At 40.5% G+C, this 23,825-nt stretch overlaps 1 protein-coding gene and 1 long non-coding RNA gene across 4 annotated transcripts in view; one reads left to right on the forward strand and one right to left on the reverse strand.

The window, feature by feature from the left end:
• The window catches only part of CNTN3 (contactin 3), a 103,624-nt gene extending 80,359 nt beyond the window's left edge, over positions 1-23,265 (forward strand). The window contains exons 10-21 of the mRNA XM_027723895.2: positions 7,249-7,376; positions 8,758-8,933; positions 11,468-11,585; positions 12,729-12,887; positions 12,983-13,132; positions 14,013-14,083; positions 14,948-15,182; positions 15,335-15,450; positions 16,107-16,293; positions 19,474-19,586; positions 20,510-20,678; positions 21,241-23,265. Coding sequence (XP_027579696.1) covers positions 7,249-7,376; positions 8,758-8,933; positions 11,468-11,585; positions 12,729-12,887; positions 12,983-13,132; positions 14,013-14,083; positions 14,948-15,182; positions 15,335-15,450; positions 16,107-16,293; positions 19,474-19,586; positions 20,510-20,678; positions 21,241-21,341 — 1,723 coding nt within the window. The 3' untranslated portion in view covers positions 21,342-23,265. The remainder of the gene's footprint in view (positions 1-7,248; positions 7,377-8,757; positions 8,934-11,467; positions 11,586-12,728; positions 12,888-12,982; positions 13,133-14,012; positions 14,084-14,947; positions 15,183-15,334; positions 15,451-16,106; positions 16,294-19,473; positions 19,587-20,509; positions 20,679-21,240) is intronic.
• LOC113989396 overlaps positions 15,151-23,825 on the reverse strand; it is a 47,476-nt gene continuing 38,801 nt past the window's right edge. For 2 of the 3 annotated variants that reach the window (XR_005563380.1, XR_005563378.1), the window contains 3 exons: positions 20,440-21,358; positions 18,397-18,523; positions 15,151-15,413 (listed from right to left, as the gene is read on the reverse strand). This is a non-coding gene — a long non-coding RNA (uncharacterized LOC113989396). The remainder of the gene's footprint in view (positions 15,414-18,396; positions 18,524-20,439; positions 21,359-23,825) is intronic. The other variant, XR_005563379.1, reaches the window with a different exon arrangement.

Here is a 23,825-nt window from a genome sequence, read left to right on the forward strand (position 1 = left end):
ACACTCGGAGGAACACAGTAAATGTTTGGGAGCTCAGGCTGCCCCAGGTCAGCCTTTCTGCAGGTGGTTGCTGGGGCATCTGAGTTAAATACACGCTGTAGTCACAGCTACAGCCATGGAAAGTCAGTGTTTACCTGGGAGCAGTGGGGACAGGATGACTGTGAGCGTTCCTCTTGGAACACTCTGGTGTCACCCTGTACTTAGCAGGATAATTCATGGACAGGAAGTGTCCAGAAGGCCAAGCATGAGACTGAGGAAACAGAACACTTTGTTTTTGAAGGAGGATTAACATGGCAGTGTGTTGTGGTTTAAGGAATGTATCCCTGCTCCTCTAGGAATTTGTGTTGGGTTGTGCAAAGCTTAGCCTGTCATCAGGAAGCTAGTTCTAAATTAGGCAAAATTCTCCTAGTCTTTTTCCTGTAAAACACCACGTTGTGGTTTGGTTTTGCAATTTCTGAACACAGAAGTTGCTACCAGATAGATCAAAACTTACAGAGGCTGCAGGGGAGACCTTTCTTTGCTCCATCATAAGGCTGGAGCTCTCTCCTTGTTACCCAGAAGCTTTGGGCACTGTCATCTTGACCTGTGCAGCCCTGGCTCTCTGTTCACAGGGATCACAGTAGTTTTCTTGTGCTCTGGTGTTAAGTGTTGTCAAATGTGGCAGTTTGGCAGAGGATGGGGCATCTGTTGTTGCAGAGCTTGACACAGTACCACAGCCTCACTCGCTGGCTGCAGGCCTGCAGGAGAGCAAAACCTCATTCCAAATAGCACTGGTGGGTTTTCTTTTCTGTGTGAAACCTCCCATCATCCTTTAATTAAATAATATCATATTAATAAAGAAGTCAATAACACAGAACCACAATGATCTGTAAAATTTATGTGATACCTGTCACATTTTGATGATTCTCAGTGGGGTTTATTTTGATGATTGCTTTTGTAAAGCGTGTGCAAAAAATGCGTAGCACCTGATTTTCTCCATTTAGGAAAATTCTTCTGTACCACCTCTATAATAAGGCAGGCAGGTGGAATGGTATCCCTCCCAATCCTGTCCCTGTTGTTGGAGCTGCCCATCATCAGCCTGTTTAGGTTCAAGTCATGACAAGTCAAAGCTTCCAGACACTGCTGGACCTTGTAGGACTCCACATATCTCCAGGAGAAGAGTTTCAGCCACATTGTGTCTTTCTTTGAGCTTTCTCTCTGGCTGGGCATCACATCTGGTCTTAATGCTTGCTTTGGATTGCCCTTCCAAAGCACTGCTCACCAGTTTCATTGGAGTGATGGTACCAGGCTAGAGGCAGTAATGCTCAGTTTCTAAAAATGAACATACACGACGCTGCCCGCTTAGATTTATGAACATAAATTACAGCTTTTAGTTCTGAAAAGTGCAGGTAATTCCAACATATGACCCAGAGTGTCTCCCACTGTATTTTTGACAACATACTGTAAATGGCTTCCGGAGGAAGCACAATAACAAGCCAGTAATCCTAAATTAATCTAAATGAAGTCCGCTTGCCTTCAGAGAAAAGCAGAAGTGGAATTCTTTGCAGAAAGCACTGGAGTTCATTGCTGTCTGCTGTGAATAATTGCAATTCATGGATTTCTTGCAGTTCTACAATTCCTGCAATTCAGGAAAGGGTTTCCAATTAGCAGTACATTTTTCAGCCATTAACTACATTTCCAGTGGAGAAGTCTGTTGGGGAGGGTTTCTTTTTATTTACTTACAGAAAACAGGAGGAATGAGTTCCTAGAAGGGGAATGCTGGTCGTGGAGATCCAGCGGGCACTACCCCTGGGAGAGGTGGAGGGGCAGAAGGAGCTTAATTGCATTTGGAGCTCAGCCCTACAGAAGGGTTCAAGCTCACAGAGCTCTCCTTTGGAGACACAGCCAGAAATCAATTGTGAGACAGAGACTGACTCCCATCCCTTATCAAATGTTGTCAGCTATAATGTCAACTATTACCATTTGCTTGTGAAGAGCAAGTGGAGACTTCAAAGAATTTCAAGTTATTTCATCTCCATAAGTCAGCTCCTGCAAGGGCACAGCTCTGGGACTATATCCCACGTGGATAAGTACATGTATTGTTTCCCAAATTCATTTGCCCTCAAATAGTTAAATCCATAGTCCTGTTGGTTTTGGTAAGTTTGCTGGTGGTGTGTGAAGTTACTCAGTGCTGTCAGAGAATGGGGGCAGTGAAATGTTTTCACCGATGCAGCAGCAGGGATAGAGTTGATATGTTTTAATAAAACTCCTATTTAAATGATTAAAACAAAACACAAATACTCCATTAATTCAGTGTATTCTGTCGTCAGAGAACTTAGGTTTTGCTGGAGGTTTTGACCACATTACTTTAGTAAAGCCTGAGAGAGTTTCATTTTGATGGCACTGTTGCTCGTATTCTTAATTTATTTTTAAATGGTGCTGCGTTTTCAGTGTGTAAAAGATTTGGATAATGACTCAGTAAATTTTAATTAAATGAGCTGAATATGATATGTCTTGTGGAGGGAAGAAAATATAATTCAAAATGGATTCATGAGCTCTGGGCTGAGAAGTCGCTCAGCGTTGAAGAATGCAATCTTGTTTCTTGTTAATTTTGCAAAGTATGTCATTTTTTTTTTTTTTTAATATCTTGAATAAAGAGAGCTAAACAGTAAAGAGCAGTGGAATGCAGAGAGAAGTGAAAGCATAGGGTAACATGCAGAAGGATGTCAAATTAAGGGAGGAGAGAAATAATTCCTGATAAAAAGTTGCATGATTCTCAGAAGTATCAGTTACTCGGTTTATCTTCCCTACAATTTTGAATAAAGTATTTTTATTTCATTTTGTGTTGCAGTTGGAAATGCTGTGATGTGGAAAGTAAAGCATTTACTTACTGGTACTTAAATAAAATTTTTTTCTGCTGACTCTCCTGTTAATTAATCTGGTTTAATTTAGTTGGAATTTGATTGATATATAAAAAGACAGTTCTGACCCACTTTTCCACTGTTCTTTTGTACTGAAGTGTTATGAACTGGAAAGGAGTATGTTCATGTTTATTATCATATCAATGAGGATCTAAAATAGTTGGCTTTTTTCCTGAATAATCTGACAAATGAAAAAGGCAGCAATTCCTTAGTTTGATTATGTCTGTTATTTTAGTAATAAAGCATTGTCTTGGGAAGATGAACTAATTTGCATTCATTAACAGTTTCATTAATGACAGCGAGTTTCAGTGGCAATCATTTTACCAACATGAGGCTCTCAGGTCAGGAACCCCAAGTCCTGAAGTGGTTGATCCTTGTCCCCATTCTGTTGACCTTGGTCACAGATGGTGGGTGTGAGTTCAGGTTTGTTTAGTTGGTGGGTTTTTATGCCATCCTTTGACTATTGGAAAACAGAAAGACCCTTTGCCAAGATCAATTTCCCACAGTTTTGCTCAAGAGCAAGCGAGAGGGGATGGTTTTGTCAGTGATGCTTTGATCCGATGGCCAAACAGGTCCTGAATCCATCTCCTGTTGTGCACGTGGAATGTGCCAAAGTGTTCACTCCACCCCTTCTCTCTGTCCTGCAGGGGTAAAGGTTTGTGCCATTTGCCAGGGCATCAAAAGGGTGCAGAAATCGAATTCCCTTTGAAAACTGCTGGCCTTGAGCAAAATATGTTGGAAAAACACTTGTAGATCCTGGGAATGCCAAAGGATGTGTTCTGGTTTCGTGTCAGGGATCCAGGTCTCTTCCTGGCCACAGGCCAGCCCTTGTAGAGTTGTTTTAGTGTGTGATTATCTAAAAATTTTCAGTAAACTGAAAGCTTCGTTTTGTCTAATGTTTCAGCATGGGGGGTAGAGCTGGTTTTGGATTTAGGGTTTCCAGAGGCTCTACACTGCACTTACTGTTTTGTAATTGAAAAAGTAAAAAGTTTCTCTTTTCTAAATTACCGGCTAAAAATTTTATTTTGACTATCATATCTTTCTTAAATTGATTTTTTGGTGTTTTGTTTGCCTTTTTTTTTTTTTAACTCTGGGAAAAAAACTTGATTCTTAATTATATCTGGGTTTTAATAAGCCTACTGCCTAATTATTTTAGGCAAGCTAGACTTGCAAATAGCTCAGAGCACTCTAAAAGTGATTTGTTTTAATTAAACAATAGACATTCTCAGGTTTATTCCCTGATCCTGCTTTTTCCTTTGTTTGATCTTAGACTTTGTCAACACTTGGGTTTTATTTAGTTGTATTTTTTCTACTGGGAAGTGCTTCAAAGTAGATGAAGCAACACAAGCCTTAGCTAGAAAATGCAACTCACTGGCTTGCTTGCAACCATAATTGATATATTTTAACACCTTTTTTTTTTTTAATGTCATTCTAATTACCTATAAAATGTATTACTCATGTCTTCAACATATTTAAAACACCTATAAACCATATGGTCCAATTTAATTAATTTAAAATGTTCCATCTAACATAAAGTGCAGCCAAATATGACTTGGGAATTTTGCAAAACAAGTTAATAAGCCTCAGGGAGGTCAGTGGATGGAGCCCATCCTCCTTAGGAATGTGCTCCAAATGCCACCACACTGGCTGAGGTACCTCAGGATGCTCTGGAGGATTCAAAGTTCTTTACTTCCAGAGGGAAGAAGATTAAACCATCTATTTATAAGTCCATTTCTCACCCCAGTAAGATGCTTTTGTCTGTCCTTCTAACAGCGTGACTTGTCTCCTGTCATTTGCTTCTGCTGATTTCATTATTGTCCCACCTTTGCCCAAAGGAAGTATCTCAGCTGCAGCCCTGGGTGTTGCAGCTCCGTTTTTTAAGGAAATCTAAAATGCAATTCGAAATAATTAAGGAAAAAAAACCAAAACAAAACAAAAAAAACCAAACAAACAAAAAAAACCAAACAAAACAAACAAACAAACAAAAACAATTAAAAGTTGCACTTATTTCTATATTATGATTTCTGAAATTATGTTAGAGCAGTGCAGCTGTGGAAGGATCCAGGTTTCTGCTTTCAGACGTTTAAAATACAGTCTCCACATGGCTTTGAGGATTAGGTGAACGTGCTGTTAAAGGAGAGGGGCAGTGTAACCACAGAGCCCTGGTGGGGTGACACCTCCGTGATCTGGGACTGGGAATGTGGTTTTGGGGTCAGACAAGATAAGGGTGAAGGATAAGATCACTGAACCCATCAGACTCCAGTCGTGTTCTGTTGCCCTTATTTACCCACTGAATTATTCTCTGAAATACAGATTCAGCTGAATTGCTCTTTTTAAAAATAACATTGTAGCTGTGTATTATTTATACTATAAATCACTATAAATAATGAATGATGGTGCAGCTCACTGAAGCTACACCTTTTAGGGGCCAACGTTTATTTTGCCAGCATAATTAAATCCGAGGAGTGTCTTAGCTGTGCCTGCCCTCAGTGCTGAAAGCCTGGACAGGTTTGCCTGGAGCCAAAGCTGTGGTTTCCAGCTTGGATTACCCTTCCTCAGCCACTGTCCCACGTGTGGAGCTGCACAGGGAGAATTGCTCCCACTGAGCTGTTGGTGTGAATGCCAGGAGAGCCAGGAACCTGTTTGCTCAAGTGAGCATCCTGCTTACAGAATCATAGGATTGTGGAGCTGGAAAAGACCTCTAAGATCATCAAGTCCAACTGTCAAACCACCACCACCACCACCTTGTTCACCACTCAGCCATGTCCCCAAGTGCCACATCCCCATGGTTTAAAACTTCCAAGGACGGTGATTTCACCACTTCCCTGGGCTGCCTGTGCCCAGGGCATGTGGGCACAACCCTTTCCATGAAGAAAATTTCCCTAATATCCAATCTAAACCTTCCCTGGCCCAACTTGAAGCTGTTTCCTCTCATCCTGCCACTTGTTACCTTGGAGAAGAGGCTGACACTCACTTCACTACAGCCCCCTTTGAGGTAGTTGTAGAGGGCTTATCCCATGCTCAGGACAAGTTTCATGAGGAATAGTAGTGATTCCAGTTTCCACTTAACACAGCAGAATTCCCCATCTTTCTGTAATAGGTTTTTAACCAGAGAGAACTGAACTCAGCTCGGAGAAATTATGGAGATCCATTGATACTGTTTTACCTCAAGTGTGTTAAAAATAAAAAGAGCAGCAAGCATGTGTAATTAATTAATTTTGTACTGAATGAAGAAGCAGGTTAATAATGAAGCACATGCAGGCAAAATCCTCACAACTCTTCTGTGCTAAGTTTCATGACATTTGCTGCCTTCTCAGCTGATACTTACACTGAAAACTGTGCAAGACTCCAACTGCTGCAGTGAGAGGTTGAAGTGTTGTTGTTTGCTGTTCTGTTGATTTTCTGTAGCTCCATGTGGGTGTTTGGGGCATTTGCAAACACCATCTTGCTGTGAGGTGCTTAGGGAGCCAACAGAGTGGGTCTCACTGAGGTTCATCTGGTGCCTCTGAAATGGGTTGGTGGGATCTGAGAGAGAAGCTCTGAAGCTCTTGACTTGGGTGTATCAGGAACCTTTTGTTAATTATTCTGGACATTTTATATGCAGTTTGTTGTACAACTGCTTCAGGTTGTCCTCAGGAGACTTGGTAGAAGCCCCTGCAGCTGAGGATATGATAGATGGGAGGGCTAGAAATGGGCAAAGAGGGAGGCAAATCATCCTTAACTGTGCACCCCTCCAGTGCTGCTGTCAAGGAAATAATCTCTGCCCTTCTGTCTGTGTATTACTGTGGATCTTCTCTTGTCCACATCTTTTCTGAGCACCTTTCTGCTTGTTGCATTTGTCTGTCCATTGGGCACGGCTCTCACTGGTGGAGGTTGTGTGGGGTGAAGGGAATTTCCTTTCCTGCAAGTCTTTCCCCGAAGGAATCTTCTGAAAAATCCTGTTGTGTCATTATGGTAGTGAGAGACAATCATTTCAAAGTTGCTGTTCAAGACTGCATGAGGTAAAAAACTTTAACAGTTGAAGGTTATTCTAGTTTCAATTGGTGCAGCTGAAAAAGATGGAGTTAATGTGGGATTTCTGTCTCTCTCACAGACACACACACACACACATCCCCCCTACATACATCTCTAAAACATTGTTTTTGCTGATGTCCAAAACCAGTAATACATGGATGGGTTCAAATTTGTTGTATATTGTCAGTGAATAGTCATAAAGTTTTCAAGCACCAGGTTGGTAATTGCCCTGGTTTCAGCTGGAATAGAGTTCATTTTCTTCTGATGCAATTTAATATATCTGAGGTAACAGTAGAGTATTTTAAAATCTTAAAATCTCTTCATAATTCTTTAGAATCATGCTGTTAAAGGATGGAGGACTAAGAATAGCCAATGTGACCAAAGTGGATGCTGGAACCTACACGTGCCTGGCAGCAAACCAGTTTGGAACAGCCAGTGGCTCAACAAACTTAATAGTTACTGGTGGGTGAACTGGGATGGAGGGTCTGTGGGAAGGGATGGACTTGGAATTGCAAACTCTGTGACAGGAGTCTGAGTTTGCTTATTGACAAATTACTAAATGTCGTGGAATGTAAAGAATATGAGAAGTTTTACATTTAACAATCTGTAAAGATAAAAGGATATTTATTACAGCTCTTTTATTGAGAGGAAAGAGACTGAGGGATTTTCTGTCTTTCACAAAGATATTCTCAGATGTGAGGGAGTTCTGAACACTTTCCTCCCTTCTCTCACTTGTCTAAATACTAAACAGTGCAATTATGCTTTTAAGTTCTTGGGCTTTTTTAAATCTGTTATGGAAAAAAAATGTTAATCAAAAAGTGTTTGAGGTAATTTTATATTCCAGTTGAAAATCTGTTTAGCCCAAAGGAAGTCTGTGTGCTGTTTGCTTGTGGAAAAAGATGTGGTAGAAACTCCAGCTTCAGGGGAGCATTCAGGGACTCCACAAGCAAATAAAATATTAAGTCAAAAGCAAATTGCACACAGAATTGTTAAAAGGGGTCTTGCCCCTTCCTCCAAGTCATCCATTGCTGGCTGAGATAATGTATTAAAAGAACCAGTGGTTTGTGAAGTTTATCTGAAGAATGTGTTTTCTCATAACATTCTTTTTCAAAGATTTGAATATCTGAAAAATTTTCCAAGCTCAGGAGCACAGACTGGAAATGTGAAGCTGTTAATTCACTGAACAAAATAATTCTGTTTGGACCTAAGAGATATACAGGATATGTAATGCACTGGGATATCAGATAATTCTAAGTGATTCATGTCCCTTTATATAGAAGTAATAGAATTATATACAAAATTCTTAGAATTAAATATTATTTTTACGGTATTTACAGTAGTTGACATTTTTCTCCAATAATATGAGTCTGGAATAGCAAGCAGCTATTCTTAATGGCACTGTTTACATTTTATATGATGTATGGACCTAAATATCCAATGCAGTCTTCCTCATCTGGATTTGCCCTGGTTTCTGGACTTTATTAGCTCCTTTTTTACTCCCACCTCTTCATCTTCCCCGTGGCTGCTGCTGCTGCTTCTTGCTCCGAAACAGGAGTGTTTTGGAGGCACGAAGCTGAGAGACACAAAGCTGAGAGGCACACACGTCTCGAATGGCTGTGGGTTGCAGTGGTTTGGCTTTGTGAAGTGTGTTGGTTTGCACACAGGAGGTTAAAATTCACCTTTCCAGTGTCAGGCAGCTCCCACTCATCAGTGTGCGAGGACACAACGCTCCCACAGCGGCATTTCCAGCCCGGCTGCACTGTCAGTCACCGGGTGCAATATCAGGAGCAAGCAAAGCTCAGCAGGACAGGAATCCACTAACCAATATTCCTGCTCTCCACAGAGCCAACCAGGATCACCTTGGCACCTTCCAACATGGATGTCACCGTTGGGGAGAGCGTGGTGCTGCCGTGCCAGGTTCAGCACGATCCCATCCTGGACATCACCTTCACCTGGTACTTCAATGGAACCCTCACTGACTTCAAGAGAGATGCTTCCCACTTTGAGAAGGTTGGAGGGGTAAGCTGAGAACACCTTCTCTTCATTTGCCTTACAGGTGTAGACTGACTTAGTTATTGTCTTTTTTTCAATGTATAAAAATAGGAAGTTCCTTCTCTTGCACGGGCATAATTCCAAATCAAAGCCTTACTTTAATGTCTCTGAGGAAATAAAGCATTAAAAAAATATAGTGTTTTTTTTTCACAAAACATGCTCTGTCAGTGCTGAAGAAAAATCCAGGGTGAGTATTGCCTAACTCAGAATTCTGAATCTAGAACATTATACTTGAAAATTTGTCGTAAAGGGCATAGTGTTTTTTATGGAATAGAGACATTTAGAGTGGGGTTTTTTAAAGTTTGTGTTTGTGTAAAGAGGGATTTAAGCTCTTCAGTAGAAGACTTCATAGATATCCAGGAGATCCACAGGAATATTTTATGGGCTTTGTATCACATTAAGGTCAGTGGAATAATTTCATCTGGAGTTACATGCAGGTCGTGGTAAATAAATAAGCCTAAATATGTCTGAGCCTTCCAATAGTTGCAGTGTGTATTTGCTAAATGAAAATATCATTGCAAAAAATAACTTCAGCTTTCTTGTTTGGAAAATAATTTTTTAATAGATAGATTTCTGTGTAATGATGTCTGGGAGGTCCCTGTCACACCTGCCTGAGGTCTCCAGCATTGTAGTTAGTGGGACATTACGGGATCACCACCTGGTCTTCCAGATGGTTAGAAAACTATGGGATGCAAGGCTGGCTGACTGCTGGTTTTGGGGTTTTTTTTGTTAGGTGATTTATACAGAGAGCATGACAGACCAAGCAGATGCCCAGATTTTGAGCAGACTTGCCTCTAAACTGGGTGTCACTCAGCAATGGCTGGGGCTGTTCTGCAGCTGAGAGAAGCAAAAGCAATTCCAGAAGTTGTTCCTCCTGCATGGAATACTCCTTATTTCTAATATTCCATGTATTAGGGGGAAAGGAAGATGACCTGGGCTTGTCCCCACTGACAAAGGTTTAATCTGAGCAGGGAGGAATGCAGATACCCCGATGGAAATGGGGGGAGCTTTTTCCTGCTGCAAATTTCTATGTTCCCCCTGGTACCTTGAGATTCTTCCCCAAAATATCCACAAATATTTTAAATGCAGCATTAATATTTTGGTGCCTTTCATGTCAAGCAAAACTATTCTATTTGGCAGCCCCATTTGTGGAGATGCCTTAAACTGAGTTTGCTAAGATAAGTTTGTGCAGAACGTGATTTGCTTGTATTCATTGCTGATGTTGGGCATTCCCTGAATATCCACTTCCAATCAAGTAGATGGATTTTAGATTGCTTTTAACCCAACTTTTAATTTATTGTAAGCAATCAGCACTGAATTGTCCTGCAAACAACTTCCATCTGTGCTTTCACAGAAGACCAGGCACACACATGGAAGAGAATCAGGCAATTGGTTTCAGCTTCTGTTGAATAAAGAATTGAGACATTGTAATGCTGAAACAAAGAAAAATAACCAAACATTTGGAAAGGTTATTTTTTTTTTTCCTAAGATTAAAATAAACCTAAAAATCATGTCTTTCCCTTTCTCCCAAAGTGCTGTGTGCCCAGGAATCAGTCGTGTGGCCAGAGTAGCTGCAGATACACACAAAGTAGGGCTCTGTCCTCAAACAAATTTTCTCCAGAAAATTTAAATGTAAAGCTTTCAGAAATCCAAATCTGTCTAAGAGGTTTTTCACATGGAAAATACCTTGTGAATGAGGTTAAAGCAGTAATTCAGCTGACATGAAGAGGAGATTTTTTTTTAAGGGACACTGCCAGTGGTTTAGTATCAAGTTCTCTGCCCAGTGATGTAGAAAACAAATATTTTACAAGGAGCCCTGAGATGATTTGAAGTTACAGTTACTACTCAAGTTCTGTGTGTGTTTCCTGTGACTCAGGATATCAACCACATGCTATGATAAGAGAGAGAACAATAGAGGAGAAAAACCTAAACATTAAATATTCAGTGAAGAACAAAGAATAGACAGACCCTTAGGCTTGCAAAATGGGAAATTTAGCCCAAGCTTTAAATGAAAGTGTGCTCACAGTAACCTGCAGAATGGCCCAAATTCAGCTTTGTCATTTACACGTTCCTTAAAAATCTGTCATAACTTGGCTTATAAATTCTAGCTATAAATTCCATAAAGCCTGTATAGAAGTCAGATTGGTTCATGGCCATAGAAAGTTTGTTTTTCCCTTTCTTGGGACTTTGAGACAAATGGTTGGTCTGTCACAGGCCACTGATGTTATTGATGCTTCCTGAGAGCAGGAGGTATGTTCCCAGTCCGAGCTCACCATGGTGTAGCTTAATTATCCCAAAAAGAGGGACATCATCCTATGTTTGGTAGGAAAATGCTCACAGACAACGAGCATGGAGCAGTAACTTGCTGTCCTGGACAGTGTCTTCTATGCACTTCTTGAGCAATTTGACATTTTTCGTTGATTTCCCTTTACAAATACAATCTTAATATTAAGCTGCAAAGGTAGTATATTTACATTAACAAGAGCTTTGTGTTTCCACAGAGTGCATCAGGGGATTTAATGATTAGAAACATCCAGCTGAAACACAGTGGGAAGTATGTCTGTATGGTGAAGACAGAGGTGGACAGTGTGGCATCCGCAGCCGACCTGATCGTCCGAGGTACCTTCCAGCTTCAGCTCCTATTAATCATATTTTCTTCCTTTTTTTTTATATTGCAGATTACAGAAACAACTGGTGTTGTAGATTACAAACCCAATCCATGACTTGAATTAGGTGATGAATGACCGTGGCTTGAATTATGTCATTCTGCCTTGCAGTTAGGGAGAATTACAGCTCAATTTTGGGATGGAGCCTAATTTTTTCCCAGAGAAATTAAGAGCTGGAGGTTATAATATTGACTTCACATCTTCTCTCACTGACAGTCCTTCAAGCCTCTGACAAGAGGGAACTCACTGGCAGCTGTGAGCCAGTTGTGAGTTGCTGCCTCTGCAAACTGAAGCGTTGGGGACTCCAGAATCCTTCCTGTGAAATGGGCAACTGCTGGCAGAGCCCAGGAGAGGCTTTGTCCTAGGGACATGCTGGAGTCTAAAGCATATAATGGAGGCTTATTCCTTTTCATTCAGAGCTGGAATGTTCACAGTTGAGCCAGAACTGTAGCTTTCTTTGCTGCTGTTACAGCTACATTTATTACAGGGAAAAAGCTTTGATCTAGAAAAGCACATTATGTGATCAGCACTTAATATATTTTTAAAATATGTCAGATATTTTCCCCTTGTCAGTGTACTGTTAGTCATTTCAACCCCCTTTGCTGGTGCAGATGAGACAAACCCCAGCATTTTTGCCAGGATGCCCAGAATGAGGATTTTCCAGAAGGCAGCAGAAAGCTTGTCTGACTGAATTGCTGCTTGAATTGCTGGTCAGATGTTGGGCTGAAAAATTGCTCCAGTGTGCTGTACAGTAAAACAGCTGTAGGTAAAAAATTGGCAGACTACAGAGATGTATTAGTAGATTAAAGGAGGACATTTAGGACTAAAGGGAAAGACAGAGGGATGGTGCTGAACAAAGGTTCTTGGTAAAAAACCAAACCCCAGTCATCTGTTCTACAATTGAGAGTATTTCAGGTTGAAACGATCAGAGTTAAGTTTAGTGAATGTAAAACAATAATTACAAGTGTTCCTATTCCAAGCTCAATTGTTTCCTTCCTCCCACGGCGCTGACAGAGTGGGAATCCATACTGCTGGTAGTGACTTCCAGGGCTCTGGCTTCACAAAACACTGCCTGTTTTTTTCATTCTGATTGTAGGCTCACCTGGGCCCCCTGAACACGTGAGAGTGGATGAAATAACTGATACCACAGCTCAGATCTCCTGGCAGGAAGGGACAGATAATCACAGCCCAGTGACCACCTACACCATCCAGGCCAGGACACCCTTCTCAGTGGGATGGCAGAGAGCCACAACAGGTAAACACAGTTCTTGTGACGGTTCTGCTGGAATGTTTTTGACCAGGGACACCATGTCCTTAGTTTCCTTTTTTTTTTTTCTTTCTGTTTAATAGTTCCAGATGTGATCGACGGGAAAACGTTCACAACCACAGTAGTGGATTTAAATCCTTGGGTTGAATATGAATTCCGTGTAGTTGCCACTAACAAAATAGGAGGTGGAGAACCTAGTTTGCCCTCAGAAAAAGTAAGAACTGAAGAGGCAGGTTAGTGGGTTCTTCTCTTTGTTTTTAATTCAAGAATCTTGAATGTTAGCAAAAAAAGGGCATGTTCATATCTTTGGCTCTTTGCAAACAAGCTTGGAATTGCCATTGGATATAAAAGCCTATAACTAGTTTGTCCATATTTTTTTCATTTAGCTGTGGGACAATTTGTGTTGCATTACTGAACATCACAGAAGCCTAACATTTAAATCCATTTAAACTGTATTTAGTATGCCAAAAGCTGCCAGTTCAGGCAGTGTTGCAGAGTCTGAAGGTATTAATGGATGGAAAGAGTTTAATTTTGACAGGGATTTTTCATTCATGGTGTTTGATCAGTGTACACTTTCCATGTAACAAGCACAAGGCTCAGAAGAACCCATCAATTAAAACCCCAGTTAACTTGGAATAAGGCCATTGCCCAGTTTATCTGGATAACATCGCTGAAAGTATTCAAGGCCTGGCTGGATGGAGCTCTGTGCAACCTGGTCTAGTGGAAGGTGTCCCTGTCCACAGAAGTGTGGTTGGAACAAGATGATCTTTAAGGTCCCTTCCAACTCAGGCCATTCTGTGATTCTGTAAGTTAACTCTATTAAAGAAATGAAGCATGTCTGCAGTTTTTAGAATTCATGAACACAGCAGACATGCTGTAGTCTGTGAGCTCTTTAGGTGCTCAGAGAAACCTCAGGCTGGCCCAGGAATGGGAAGCAGGAGGGTGAATGTGGGACAGGGCTGGGGCTTTCCAGGACTGCCCATCCTGTCCCAAAAGCATTTACCCTGATTGCACGAGGAATATGAATACAACTGGGTTAAATTGCATGAGGTTAATGTGACGTGGTCTCTTGTCTCTACACCGTGCAGACAGCTCTATGTTTCCTTTCCACAGTTCCCGAAATTCCCCCCTCTGAGGTCAGTGGGGGAGGAGGCAGCAGGTCTGAGCTGGTCATAACGTGGGATGTAAGTTTGCTGGCAAGCAGTTTTCTTCAGAGAGTGATTGTTCCCATTCAAACTCTTCAGAGCTGAATTTCCCTGGCTGCAGCAGCTTCTCCTCTGGGATGTGTCTGTGCTTGGTGCCGTGTGTGATGTGAGCTCTGCACGTTTGCCTCCCCTCCCTCGCTGCCACGTGTCGCTGTGCTGGGTGGCAGTGCCTGGGAAATTTAGTTAGTTTGGCTGGGGTTGCTTCTGTTCTCAAACAAATGTTAATGCTAAAAATGGCCAGGAGGACAGGGCAAGAGGAGGGGGGGGAAGGTTAAGCCAAAGAATTAGGCTTTACAGTGCGAATTTGCAGTTCTTGCTTTCCTGCCATTAACTCTGGATGCATGTGCTAACCAACACACTCACCTACCGGTTTATATCATATATCCCCTTCTTAAAGATTTAAAAAAATGTTAATATTCTGTTACTAACAGTGCTTACTCTGTGTGGTTATCTAATCATACATGAGAGGAAGCTTTAAGCTACTGTACTCAGGTAGTATTGGATTGTGCAATAGCTGACTGAGCAATTATTCATTTTTTATGAACTGTGGATTGATGAAAAAAAATTTATTTACTGGAGAGTGTCTTAAAGCAGAATACTTAGTGGAAGACAAAGATTATACCTGAAAATTGTTCTCTTCTTGAAGTGCAAACCTTAAAATAGGTTCAGGGAACACATTTTGCTCTGCTGTACCAGAGTTAATTGGCTGATGGAACGATGCCAAAGGCAGTGCCAGAACCTGGTTGCAGTCATGTACATAAGTCTGTTGGCACTTTATTCCTGCAAAACATACCCAGTGCAGTGTGTGGCTTCACAGATTTCTGTCTGTTGCTTTTCTCACAGCCTGTCCCTGAGGAATTACAGAACGGAGAAGGCTTTGGCTACGTCGTTGCTTTCCGCCCCTCTGGCACCACAACGTGGATACAGACTGTGGTCACCTCCCCTGACACCCCAAAATACGTGTTCAGGAATGAAAGCATCTTGCCCTTTTCACCCTATGAAGTCAAAGTTGGTGTCTATAACAATAAAGGAGAAGGGCCCTTCAGTTCAGTCACCACGGTTTATTCAGCTGAAGAAGGTACAGGATTGAGTTGCTTCCAAATATTTACTGTGAGCTGTTCCATCAGAGAACAGCAACAGTTCATAGAAATGAGATCTTCTGTTCATATGTTTATTTGCACAGTCCCCAGTTCTGTTTGTCACCTCTCCTTCCTTGGTTTCCCAATGCAGAGCCCAGCACAGCCCCCTCTGGAGTGTCTGCCACCAGCCTGTCCTCCTCGGCCATCGAGGTCTCCTGGGCACCCATTCCCTGGAAGATAAGCAATGGGAGGTTACTGGGCTATGAGGTGAGTTTATTTAACTAAAAATATTCAAATAACACCCCCCCATTTGATTTAAATAAAATACACTCCCCTTTGCAAATGGCCATGGGCCAGAAGGGTCGTGCAGGCTGCGGGACAGCCACACAGATTTACAAAAGATTGCCCCAAATCTTAGTCTTCCTGCCCCACCCACACCCAGAGGAAGGATAATTTCTTCTATTATTGCAAAAAAGATCACAGACTGAAATTGTGTTTTTCTTCCTGTGCTGATAAATAGTCATGTGTCTAACATATCTTCAAACTGACATATTTTTTCAGAATTACATTTACTTTCAGAGAAACTTTTTCATAGGGTACATTTTCCTGAGTTTAACTTGTTTTCTCTTTAATGAAGTAATGGTTTTCCTCTTGTCATTCTTTAATTCAAGCGAGATCTAATATTTCAATTTTCTTTTTCCTACAGTCACACTAAAAAGAGCAGCAGGCGTGAGAAGCAGATGGATAAGAATATTTTATTTTTGCACAGTAAACACATTTCTGAAACTTTAATGTATTTCTACCTTTTTCAGCTGAGGGGGAAAAAAAAAAAACCCCTGCACTTAAAAGAGTCAAGTGCATTGCTGTGGGTGAACAGTCCATTCCATGCAAGATTTAAATGGTTTTGCTTTTATATCTCCTAGGTTAGGTACTGGAATAATGGTCAGAAAGAAGAATCTTCAAACAGAGTAAAAGCTGCAGGGAATGAAACATCAATAAGAATCACAGGTTTGAGGAGCAACTTGGCTTATTACACAGCTGTCCGTGCCTACAACAGTGCTGGGGCTGGGCCCTTCAGTGCCACCGTGAATGCCACCACTAAAAAGCCACGTGAGTATCTGGAATTCAAAGTGGGGAGAGACTTAATGGTGTGCAGGAAAAACAGTGGCATTACTGGGAATCACACAGTATGAGTCAGTGGCTTGAATTTTTGTGCAGTCCAGGGCAGGGGTTGGTTCTAAGCACAATTAAATCAAGCTCGGAGCTTCCTCCCTCCGTGGCTCCAGCAGGACGAGTAAAACTCAGCTATGCCAGTGGAACCCAAGAAAGATGTGTAATTTCTGCAAAGAACCTTTATTATGCTTCTAATGACTGGAAGAAATTGAAAAGAAAAATCTCTGTTCTTCAGAAGGGGGCAAAAAAAAGAGACTTGTTGAATTTTTCAGCGTTCTATAACATATTTATAAGTTCTCTAGGGCATGGCTTTTGAAATGCAATGATCCTCATACAGTTCATGCAAAACAATCCTTCATGTCCACTGTTTCCCCTTGAACAAATTGCACAAGAGGCCACTTTGCTGTTACAAAGGAGAAATTAAGCTGGAGAACAGATTGTCAAAGGCTGCACTAATTTTTCTACAGTGGAAATATTTTTATTGGGCTCCTCCTCCACTGTAACACAACCCCGAGTCAGGGTCATCACTCTTGAAGGATTTCTGTCAGAGGCACGAGAACATACAATTAAATATATCTGAAAGGTCAAACTCCCTGGAATAGTCATTAACATCCTTCTACCAGAAATAGTTGTGTCATTAATATTATGAAATAAGCTAATTTATCAGAAATTATTTTAGGCAAAAACGAGTGTCAGGCTGTCACTGAGGACTAAACCAACTCAGATTTGCCAGAGTTTAGATATATTATATGCAGAGTTACCATGAATTGCTGATCTGAAGTAACTCACTGCCTGTAGCCTGGACAGGACATGTGATAAGTAATTTTTTTCTCTAATTAATCAACTTTGTGGCTGGTGCCAGCCTGGTCAGCTCAGGGATTTTCAGTCCTTTTTTAGTGGCCACCTGCCTGTGGGATGTGTGAGAACTGGACACTGGTTTGAACAGTCTGGATCAGGCCCTTGGTCAAGATTGCTGCTATTTGGAATAATTAAAAAGGAAAAATTAATTGCATGTGACTAAAGAGAGCAAAACCATTGCACTACAGTGTAATGTCACTCTGAAGGATCTTGCTAACTACCAGTTGAATTGACTAAGACAAATAATTCTCTCTGCTACTACAGCAGAAGCTGATTTTTCATTCAAAGGTGTGATTTTTAATCAATCCCAATTTCTACTTTAACTTGAATATTCGTGATTGATGTGTTTTTCGCCATGAAGGATTTACATTCCCCCACAGGGCCTACAAGGTACCTCTCAGTAACTCCAGCCATATCAAGAAATACAAATACTTCAGTTCAACTGGCAGTATATTTCAAGATTGAAAATTGAGTCCTTGACAAATAAAGTATCTTTGCTCTTATATTTGAAATATTCCTGTTTGCAAGCCCAAAATAACAGCTGGAGGTTTTTTATAAAATATGCTATATAAAATGGCAAGTGACTGGGGAAGACTTGCCTAAGTTTATAAGACAAGGTGTCACAATTATTTCATATTTAGAAAGTCTTAAAACACAACCAAATGTGTTCTGTCAGTCAATTCTAATTCAGAGAAATATTCATGTTCATGACCAGCTTTAAGCATCTGAAGAGTCTCAGAAATCCATGCAGCTATTTGCATCCTTAGCCCTGGACATGTACTTCCATGACATGATGGATCAGGATCTGACCTGGTACAGATGAAGCTCTGCAGTTCTGAACACTGAAGATTACTGGAGATTTTGGTGTCTGAAGCAAATTGGAGCCTTCTGAATCCCTTCCATAAACCAAGTGATAGATAGAGGCTTACAGTTTTTATATATAATTATTCTTCCTTTTTTCCACATGTCATCTTAATATTTTGTTGTGGATTTCAAGAATGACTCATTTCTTTTGAAATTCAGCTTTAATATCCCAGTGTGAAAACTACTCATATATGCTGTAACACTTCATTCTCAGGAGTGAAACAATCTCCTTTTACATTTCCAAAATGTGGTTATTATTAGTACATCAGGTTAAATCTTACTCGGTGCATAGAACAAGGCAAATGCTGCAAAAAATACCTGTGAGTGGTTGTTTGACTTCAGAATAATTTCTTTAAGTCTCACTCGTACATTTTTGTGTCTATTTTTGAAGTATAATCAGATGAGTTTTGATCTGACTGTTCATGGAAAGAAGGTGGGGAGTTACCTGTGGGAAGGAATTGAAATGAGGAGAAGAAAGGAAGGGAAAAAAAAATAAGAACAGGGATACAAGTGTTCAAAACCACTGTTAGTGCTTGGTACTTGAACCTCCAGCATGAAAGCACAGCCCAGTCCACCTAAGCAGCAGTTGCCTCCACTAGGTGACAGCAGCAGTAAATTGTTTTCCTTGACACATTTAGAAAAGATTTTAATCATTGATTGTGTCACCGCGTGGCCCATTTTCTGGGACACCAACCTGAGGTATCGTAAGAGGTTTGTTCTTCCTTTGCTTGCCCTGAGAGCTTGGCAGTTCCAAGATATATGAAAGCACAGCCCAAAGTATGCAGCTCCTTTGGAAATAACAGGCTCAGGTTGCTAATGAACAAAAAGTCAGTAGATTGCCTTGGCCAAAGCCCACTGTTGTTCAGCTCAGACATGAGCAGGGGCTGCAGGTCAGAATCTTGAGTTAAGAGAACAAAAACAATAGCCCTGTGAAGTATTTCTACATTACAAACATTAAAGTGAATCAAGGTAGTGTGTAGATTTGAATAGTCAGTAAGACTAAATTTATCTAACAATATCTTGTGAAGAATTTTCTTGTTCTTGGCACTGCACTAAAACTGTAAATTTTCTGTTACCACCATTGTTTTCCCCAGCTTGTTCTAATTGATCACCCACGTCCTAAGACACATGCTTCTATCTGGCTGCATTTAATGAAGGACAATCAACAGATAATTCAGCTTCAGAAATAACATTTATGTGGCATTCTGTTTTTTCCTTCCTTCTATTTTTCCAATTTAGCCTCTGAACCATAACGTGTACAAACGAGGAACCTGCATTTGAGTTGCTTTTGCATCCAAAATGTAATGACAGTCAATTGCCTGAACTATTTCCTACTGTTGAATAAATCACTAATGCCAATTAAATTAAAGTCATACTTTTATTATGTATTTGAAGCACCCAGTCAACCTCCAGGAAACGTCGTGTGGAATGTCACTGACTCCAGAGTTATCCTGAGCTGGGAGGAGGTGACAGCTCTGGGGAACGAGTCCGAGGTGACTGGGTATAAGGTCAGTGAAAACAGAGCTGAGAGCAATCCAGAGTTGGCTTTTTCTTGCCTATTTGCATGTTCAGAGGATGCACAATGTCACAGCCTTCTTACAGATTTTAATCACATTCTACCAATGTCTCATAACCACAGTCCTTTTTACCACTAATTAATTACCATTAATGTACACTAATGCCTTCTCCTCGTGCCTTCTCTTGGGATCCCACTTACCACACGTGTAACACTTGGATCTTAAAACCTGCAGAACACTTATCACATCTATAAAACTTACTAAAAATATGTAACACCTAAATATATAACACTTTAGAAGAAACTATATAATCCAAGATTTAGCCTGGTGGACACAGCTTCCCTTCCTGGCCAGGTCTATGTATAGTACCACACATATCAAACTGATATTTTTAAACCCTTTTTCTTCTTACCTACTGTGGGACTTGCTCATTTTCCTGATAGAAATTACATCTGCTCTAAATCTGATCAGCACACAAGTGTACAAGTATTTAAATATGTCATATAAGTGTAAAAGAATAGCTGAGGATGTTCTTGATAAGCTCTGTGTAGCTGGATCCCACATGATATATTCCCACTTAAAAGATTTAGGCTGAAGATCTGAGTTGTATTGGCAAGAAATTCATGTTTACAGCTTGTCCCAGTGTCCCACCACCAATTATATTATTACCTATAATAACAATTGCAATCAAAACAATATATAATACGTGTTATCATTCTACACTGTGCCATTTCTAATTAAACCTGTTGATTGATGTTACCTTCTTTCTTAAAACGTAATTCCGCACGAGAACATTAACCCAAAAAAAAAAAAAAATCAGATCTTTTCACCCCGAAAACAAAACCTGGATTCTGAGAAGCCCAGCTCAAAACTGGCAGGGCAGGTCCTAGAGGAGGATGTTGCCTGTGTTGCAGGTTTTGTACAGGACCAGCAGCCAGAGCAGCGTGAAGGTGCTGAGCACGGAGCAGACGACGGCCGAGCTGTGGCTCCAGTCCAACGACGATTATATCATCGAGGTGAAGGCCACCACCGAGGGGGGGGATGGCACCAGCAGCGAGCAGATCCTCATTCCCAGACTAGCCAGTAGGTTCAAGCTGCTTCCCCCTTCAACTTTGTCTTTTAAGGAAAAAAAAAAAAAAAAAAGGAATTAATACTTATACGTTGGGTGGTAGTAAGGTCATAAAAAGAAAAGCAATTAACAGTCTTCACGCCCTTATGCTCGACAAACTCCATCCTGCTGAACTGGTAAATTACCATGTAAATTAGTATTAAAAATGTTAACTTTTTTGCTTTTTCTCCTTTTTTTTTTTTTTTTTTAAATTATTACCTTGAAAGTAGAGTCATAGAAACACAGAATCATTAAGGTTGGAAAAGACCTCCAAGGTCACCGAGCCCAACCTCTGACCAAATACCACTTTTTGTCAGCTAAACCAGAGCACTGAAACCATTCATACAATTTCAGCATTTTGCAAGGCGTTTCTGTAGTTGAAAAATATTTACTGTGTTTTTGTAAATTTCTACTGTTTGTAAGAAGTAAAAAAAAAAAAAAAAAAACACAATAATTTTTTGCTTAGCATCTGGGAAGGGTTTGGCACAGCACACAATCATGCTTTCATTTAATCCTGACCTTTTCCATTTGTCACAGGTATGGATGCAAGAGGTTCTGGTCCATCAGTCTTGAATATCTTCAGTGTGTCCAGCTTCTTAGCAACAGTATTTTCCTTGACCCTTAATTCAGTGTTGTAATGATATATTTGCATTTGCTGCAAGAAAAAAAAAGAATTGGTTACTAAAGTGCTTTTTTAAAAAAAAAAACTGCAGTGGTTAATGCATGTTTTTCTTCTATCCTGACGTGTTTTTAAATTCTTTATATTTCACTGTAAGTTGAAGTAAAAATACCATGTAAAGTTTAGCAAATCCTTTAAAAAGGAATCTGAAATGCCTTAATACTTGAACCAAAGGAGTTTACATATTACATACTTCAGATACAGTGTAAGAGAGAGGGAGAGCAATGGCACTATGGTCAGAGGAAGAGCTTAGCTCAGTGAGAAACTCCATTTTTGCAGTGACACCGAACTGTTCTGGGGATGTTCTGCATTGTTACAATACTGTTCTACAGAGAAAAGATGGAATCAGAGAAATGGGTGTTGTCAATCAGGTAATAACACACGGACCAAGTGGCTGTTCTTCAGATAGTGTCACAACCCAGGAGGTTTGGATCAGTTTTCCTAGTGCCCTTTGTGTCAGTTATTCTAAATCTAGCGAGAAATCCCAGGTGGAAGGGAGGGAAAAGTCTCAATATGAGTGTTAGTTTTGCACAGTCCACGCTGGGGTGTCCAAGAGGGGCCTCCAGTGCTGCTCCTAAGAAATGATCTCCCAGCTGTGTTTCAGAGAGGCCTTTCTTTTTTATCACACATGTTTGTGCACCTTTTCAAACACCTGCCCTTCCTCTCCATCCATAAATTTTGAAGTTCATTTCCTCAAATCCCCACCTTATATTTCTTAACTAGGTTCTTCATTCATAACCAAATTCTCCCACCTTCAGGCTCATTTCTATTGCCCTCCCTGTGTGTTAGTGTTCCACTAACAGGAGTTCCCAGTTGGAAGCACTGTTGGAATGCAGTTGCACCATGGCCTTATGAAAAGGGACGACCACCACCTCCCTACCTTGAGATGTGGTGCTTCCAGATATGCAGCCCCAAATTATCTTGCTCTTTTATCATCTACCACACTGCACTGTAAGCATCCTTAATTCAGTGTTACAGTCAGAACTCTCCTTCCTGCTGCTCTTTAACCCATTCAAAACTATCTCACCTGGTCTGGCTCTCAGACACACCCCACCACTGTCACATGATTCTGGTAAGTTTATGGCAATACTGTAGGAGATAATAAAAAATTACACAACAGCACTTCAGGCTTGCTATTATAGAGAAATCTGTGCTTGCTTTCATAGCAGTATATTAAAGATACATTAAACCTGGTCCATTTGACTTCTGTATTTGTGAATTTAGTCAAATCAGCCTTTTAGACACCTTTTAGGGAGCTGACAACATCCCTGTAAGAGCACACATGACATAAAGCATATCCTTTTAAAGACTGTTCTTTTTAATTTCACAGTATTATTACAACACACAGAACCACAAAGGGAGAACCAGGATTAATGAAATTATGGTAGCACTGTAGAAAAAAAAACCTTGATATGCATTCAGATAGCAAATTACCTGATTAGCTCCAGCTGACACTATGTGCTAACTGTTGAAGTAAGCAAAAGCTGTATATAATGTACATATAGAGCTATAAATGACTCGTTGCTTTTCCATGTGGCAAACCAGTGTTGTTTTCAGACACATGCAAGGGGGGGGGGGGGGGGGGAGATGGAAATACAGGTGTTCCTAGTAAGTATATAGTTATGTTTCATGCAACAAAGGGTGACTCTGTTGTTTCACACAATTCTAGTCCATGTTCCTGTACTGCCATTCTCATGGAATTACATTGTATTATTTAATTTCTAGTTATATATCTCCATGAGATATGTACCAGGTACCTTGTTTCATATTGAAAAGTTCAAAATTTATCCTTAAAACTTCCAGTTGTGTGTGTATCCTATGGTTATCTGTATGCATTTTTTTCTATTGCTCTAATAAAATATTTATTACATTGAGGGATAGTAGAATATTTCAAAGTATTATTGCTTGTTCCCATTATATATTTGCACATTTGGGGGGTTTAATGCATCTAAAAATGGTTGTGCTTGAGCTGCTGAGCTCCATCTCTGCCCACAGGTTTACAGCAGAGTGGACAAAAAGCCACTTCCCTTTCCCTGGCTTCATTTCCCATCTATCCAATTAGGCTGTTTCCTCTCCTCTGAAATGGAAAAAAAACCAAACCAATGTAATTACATTGAAGAAGAGTTAGTTCTTTATAGTAATTTATTCAGTGTATCACTATTTAGCATTAAGCTGCACATCCTGTTTTCCACTGCATTTTCCTGTTCCCTACACAGCTGCATTTTCTTGTAAAGCCCAGACTTTTCAGCAAAAAACCTTCTCCCTGGTACCACAGCTTAAGCTTTTAAAGTGTGGATTCCACCTGCATAACAGGGAGCTGATCAAGGTACTGCCATAAGGGTTAATAATGATGCCAACACAAGTGTATTGAATAAATGGGGTTTTCCCTTTCAGGTGGTTGTAGGTGGACACACATGCCTTGCTGTGCTTCCCCCAGTGTCCA

The sequence above is a fragment of the Pipra filicauda genome, unplaced genomic scaffold (genome assembly GCF_003945595.2).
Source record: "Pipra filicauda isolate LSUMZ 115617 unplaced genomic scaffold, ASM394559v2 scaffold204_size1372650_pilon, whole genome shotgun sequence".
NCBI classification, from domain to species: Eukaryota; Metazoa; Chordata; class Aves; order Passeriformes; family Pipridae; genus Pipra; species Pipra filicauda.